At 32.0% G+C, this 6,001-nt stretch overlaps 1 protein-coding gene across 1 annotated transcript; it reads right to left on the minus strand.

The window, feature by feature from the left end:
* Window positions 1-2,921: 2,921 nt before the first annotated feature.
* On the minus strand, window positions 2,922-4,145 carry LOC134688051 (uncharacterized). The gene is made up of 2 exons (XM_063548518.1): window positions 3,744-4,145; window positions 2,922-3,485 (listed from the first exon to the last, which is right to left on the minus strand). Exons 1-2 carry the CDS (start codon window positions 4,143-4,145, stop codon window positions 2,922-2,924), a joined length of 966 nt encoding a protein of 321 aa, XP_063404588.1.
* Window positions 4,146-6,001: the final 1,856 nt, after the last annotated feature.

Here is a 6,001-nt window from a genome sequence, read left to right on the forward strand (position 1 = left end):
CATTCTTTCCGCAATCACTTTGGCTAATAATTTGTAATCAAAATTTAAGAGAGAAAGAGGTCGCCAGTTCGACAAGTGTGTTCTATCTTTATCTTTCTTTGGAATAAGAGTCAAAATACCCCGTCTTTGGTCTATTGAGAGGGTTCCGGTCTCGAAGGAATATTTATAGCTTTCCAAAACATATTTTTTTACATCAATCCAGAAAAATTTGTAAAACTCAGCGGTATATCTGTACCAGGGCTTTTATTATTTTTAAATGTTTTTAAAACTTTAACGCACTCAGATTCTGAAATATCTGCATCGCATATATCCTTTTCCAGAGCTGTTAGCTTAGGAATAAAATTTAAATCAAAAAAGTTAGAATCACCTGAATATTTATCAGGGTCTTCTTTTGATGAGTACAGATTTTATTAGAAATTTCTCTCTTCGTTTAGAATTTTTTCCTGTGACAATATTTCAATGTCGTTTTCAACTAATTTGTTAATACATTTATTTTTATAATTACGTTTTTCTAATGATAAGAAATATTTTGAATTTCTTTCATGGCCTTCGTAGTGCTCGGCATGTGATCGTATAATAGCCCCTCTTGTTTGATTATTTACTATTTGCTCTAAATCTTCTTTAACAATATCTAATTCAATTAAAAGTGTATTTATAACTTTATCTAAATATGTACGAGAGAGATTTTTCTGAATTTCGTCTTGTCGTTTTTTTAAACTGGACTCTCTTTCCCGCAATTTCATGTTTTTATATTTGGAATATTTGACGGTTGCGCCCCTTATTTCACTAATGGTATCCTATTTTAAATTTTTAGTTTCTAAATTTTGATATTTATCATCACATTCTGATAAAGTAGTTTTGACTATATCCACATAATCTTTGTCTGTCAATAAACCCGAGTTGAATTTCCAGAAACCGGGACCTCTCTCACTAAAGTTTTCGCCTGACAGTGTCAACTTGATAAGACTATGATCAGATTTTATAGACGGAACAATGGATGTTTTGGTAACACTGCTTGACAAAAAATTCGATATCAACCAAAAATCTAAGCGACATTGTATAAGCGGGGTTCTTTGACGCCAAGTATATAATCTAGAGTCAACATTTTTTGTCCTCCAAATATCACATAAGTCAAATTCTTCTATAAAATCTTCTAATTTACTCGTATATTTGACAGGTGTGTTATATTTTGAACCACCCATTTTGTCTAAAGATGGATTTAGTATCGTATTAAAATCTCCACCCAAAACGAGATTTTGTTCTAACTTTTCATTTAATAAAATCTTTAATTTTTCAATATATATTTAATTTGGTCATTTTCAAAGTTTTTGGTCGGTGCATAATAATTCACAAAAACAAAATCTGTGTTATCAATTTCAACAGTTAGAATGAGATACCTTCCGTTTTCATCTGCAATTTTTTCCTTTAATATATAATCTGTTGAGCTGTTAAACAAAATAGCAACACCTTTAGAGTTCGTTTCCCCGTGCGAAAAATAAATATCTCCACCCCATTCCCTTTTCCATATAGTTTCATACGATTCAGTACTGTGTTTCTTGCAAGAAAATGATGTCGCTTTGAAATTTTTTTAACCAAAGAAACATGGATTTGCGTTTAAAATCGTTTCAAAAGCCATTTACATTAAGAGAAGTTAAATTGATACAATAATTAGCCATTATCTAGTTTTGGCTTTACAGTCTTATTAATTTCATATGTGATACACTTAACGTAGTTGAACATTATATAACTAAGTAGAAACAAAATACAGAAAAACATATCAAATATACAATACAATACAAAAAGAGAGAGAATTCTCTCTGTTCGGTCTGCCTGACCTAAACCATATAATTTATGTTAATGTTTGTTATATTCATTGTTCATTCTCAATAAAACGCATGTAACTTTCATTCATTAATAAAAACAATACACTATAGGTTTACCAGTTACGGTTTAAAGTACATGTAACTTTCATTCATACATAACAACATTACAATTTACAACCTTTACTATAAATGACCCAATTACAGATTGAAATACACGTGCACAGGTACTCAGACATTCTTGTTGATAATTTTGTTTACCTTTTCTTGCCGACGTACGAATATGGGACACAGTTATATAATGGCAAATATGTATTTTGATAGAACTGTGGATTGCATTGCATATCACTGGATTCATGTTTTTGCATATATATATATCGGATAGTTTTTTAAGATTTGCATTGGGTGCAAAACGTATAAAAAATGTTTAATATAAACATTTTTGATCGCCAACATTGCTGGGGATCGAAAGGATATTCGCACTTTACAAAAAAGGAAATGAGAATTCATTTTAAAGAATACCAGTATATTGGATTATTCTAACGTGTGTATGTGCAATTTATGTAAATATAGTGTCAACAACAACAAAAAAGTGGGATTTTTTTTCTCCCGAGATTATAGTAATACACAGGGAAGATGATTACTTTCATGATGTCTGCGTGCCGGTACCGTGAGTAAATTTTGTTATATAAAATAACAATATACGCTGCATGTATTTTATTGACTTATTTTAATTCATGGTGAAATTATTTCGGATAAAGTTAACTTGTATGTAAATTTAAAATTCATAAAAAGTAGTTTTATCTACAGATTACCTATTAAGGTAATTCATTAAAAATTTGCTTCTTTATAACTCACTGGAATAATGAATACTCTTTTTAAAAATAAAATAGAGAATTGAAACTTTTAAGATACTTTGAAAATAGTAAACATATAGGATTTGAAAAGAGAATACATGAAACTAAATATATAACATCTAACAAATAATAAACCTGAAAGAAAAAAAAAAAAAAAAAATGACATTCAGCATACTTTACTGCATGTTTATTGTATATCAAGATGAGTTCAAACAACAGTAAATTAGTTTAAAGTTTTTATTGTTTACATTTTGCGGAGAACCGATTTTACTCCCTCCAAGATAATATTGTTTTTTCTTGAACCTATCTTTGCTGTACCAGATGGAGGTGTACGTGAGGAAATGATAGTTATGTTGTGTGCATCTATTTCTTTTAAATAGTCAAGTATCCTTGATCCAATTCCGTAGTCTCTGTCGTCATCGTACCCGTCGTGTGTATGTCCGTCTTTGTCTGTAAACCGATATACCAATGTGTTGTATGTACATGCAGATACTGGGCCCTGCATTATTTGTCGGGCAGCTTCACGAACTTCTGCGTATGTTGTGGTGACAGCAGCTGTGACACAATAAGTATGACCATTGTCACTAACTTCATTAGAACTAGTTTGCTCAAATGTACCAAGTTTAGACTTGTTACTGGCATCAAAAATAGCTAAAGCTTTTGGTGTTGACACTTTTTCCACATATTTAGATCCACTTTTGATGAAGAATAAACTGTTTCCTTTAATTTTAGTGCCTACATCTACTTCTTTGTACTCCTTTTGTTTTTGTACTAGTCTTTTTCTGTTTTCACGCATATCGTCTGGAAACTGTGGAGTTATGTATATGCCATTTAGTAACTCTTTGTTTTGTTTGCCTATTGTTCGTGCAGTGTTTATGACATGCTCCCGGTCATTGTAGTCATGGAATTTAACAACTATAGGACGGGTGCTGTTTTTATTTGTCTGGGTCCCTATTCTGTGGGCTCGGTCAATTTTAATATTTTCAGTTATTTTCAAAACATTTTTGAAAATCAATTTTAATTCCGCTATTACGTTTTCGTCATTTCGTTCATGAACCCCTATTACTATAGCATTTTCCCTCATGCTGCGTTCAACCAGGTTTGCTATTTGACTTTGTTGACAATCGAGTCTAGTTTCTAAATGTACCACGTATGACTTCATTAGATTTAATTCCGTTGTCAGTTTTGTATTTTGATTTCTGACTTCGGCTATCATAGTTGTTTGGTCTTCAGTTTCTGTTGCCACAGCTTGAAGTCTGTCTTCAATGCCATCTTTGGCGTATATGTCATTTTTAATACCATGTATTTCTTCATTTTGGTTTTCAAATTTTATTATAAGACTGTTTAATGTTTGTTGTATGCCTACTATGCCACTTAGAAGTTTGTTATTGAATGTTTGATCCTCAGAGTATTCACCGAGGTTTTGTTCGAGTGAGCTATCTGTCTCCGTCATGTCAGTATCCGCCATTTTTATACCTGTGGTTTGTTTACTATTAAAAGTTTCTGTCTCTATTTCTCTTTCACGCTTACGAGTATTTTGTTTTTCACTCATTACCTTTATTCATTACTATCAAAGTACGTTTGTTATGTGTTGGTTTCAGAAAAATTCACTGTTTCACCATGTTTAAGTTGAAATTATCAGGCAGGTCGAGCAGAGAAAATAAAACTCAACCATTCATTTCCAAGGGCCGGCCCCAGGTTGTGAGTTATCAAAACGTAGTTATACAATGTACATTCAGTGATTCACATTACAGGGTGCATTTCCTGACTATACTTCGCTTACAGATAATTTACCAGCGGATAGAAACGAAAACTATCCACTGCATACCATACTTTTAATGTCAATCTTCATAATATGAATTGCATTAACTCAGTTGAATATTTTTTTTAACAATTAACGCATTAATATAGTTCAATAACAAAATTAGAGGAAACAAGTACTTCACTTGAAGTTTTCAGTTTTATGTTAACTGTTGATGATAATCAACTCCTTGTTAGATAAAATGTGATTTGATTTCGTGCAGCAAAAACGTCTGTTGCATTTAAATAAATTAAAACTAGAGGCTCTATAGAGCATGTGTCGCTCACCTTGGTCTTTGTGTATATTAAACAAAGGACACATGACAACATTGTGTTTTTGTGTTGGTGATATGTTTGTAGATCTTACTTCACTGGAAATTGTTGCTGCTTACAGTTATCTCTATCTATAATTAATTTGGCCCAGAAGTGACAGTTGAAAATGATTTGTAAAAATTTACACACAAATTTACAAAACTTGCAAAAACTGTAAAAAATTAACTAAAAAGGGGTCAATTGACCATTTTGGTCATATTGACTTATTTGAATTTCTTACTTTGCTGTATATTATTGCTGTTGACAGTTTATCTCTATCTATAATAATAATCAAGATAATAACCAAAACTTCGAAATTTCCTTAAAATTACTAATTCGGGGGCAGCAACCCAACAACGGATTGTCTGATTTGTTTGAAAATTTGAGGGCTGATAGATGTTGAACTGATGAACAATTTTATAACAGGTCAGATTTGCTCTTAATGCTTTGGTTTCAGAGATATAAGCCAAAATCTACGTTTTACCCCTATGTTCTAATTTTAGTTATGGTGGCCATCTTGGTTGGTTGGCCGGGTCACCGGACACATTTTTTTAACTAGATACCACAATGATGATTGTGGCCAAGTTTGATTTAATTTGACCCAGTAGTTTCAGAAGAGAAGATTTTTGTAAAAGTCAACGACGACGGACGCAAAAAGAAGGGATGTTTGGTATTTATACATGATACAAAAATATTGTGAATACTTTTTAGTGTAACATGTTAGTTTCTACAATTGTGTTGCGTTATTACCTTAGCTGGATTTGGCAAAGCTTTTAGGAATGTTGGTCCTCAATGCTCTTCAACTTCCTTCTGTATTTGGCCCTTTTAACTTTTTTTTATTCGGGCGTCACTGATGAGTGTTTTGTAGACGAAACGCGCGTCTGGCGTATATACATAATTTAGTCCTGATACTTATGATGAGTTTATTCAATATACTGAAATGGCCTATGCGGTCAAATCCAAATATTTTCATTTTAAAACAACAATAACCGATAGATCTTTAGGGGCTCGGATAAAACTAAAATCAGGCAACCAATTAATATTTGTCGCGTTAAATTTTCGGATTAATAATTTATTCCATCGGCATTTTTTTTGTTATACAGCATGGAACCTTAATTGAGTTAACTATTTTAATGGTGTTGGCTGATGGTTTCCGTGTCCCGACTTTTAAAAACGACGTAATCGATGTTGTGTAACGTAAAACATTTAAAC

The sequence above is a fragment of the Mytilus trossulus genome, chromosome 10, assembly GCF_036588685.1.
Source record: "Mytilus trossulus isolate FHL-02 chromosome 10, PNRI_Mtr1.1.1.hap1, whole genome shotgun sequence".
Classification (NCBI taxonomy): domain Eukaryota; kingdom Metazoa; phylum Mollusca; class Bivalvia; order Mytilida; family Mytilidae; genus Mytilus; species Mytilus trossulus.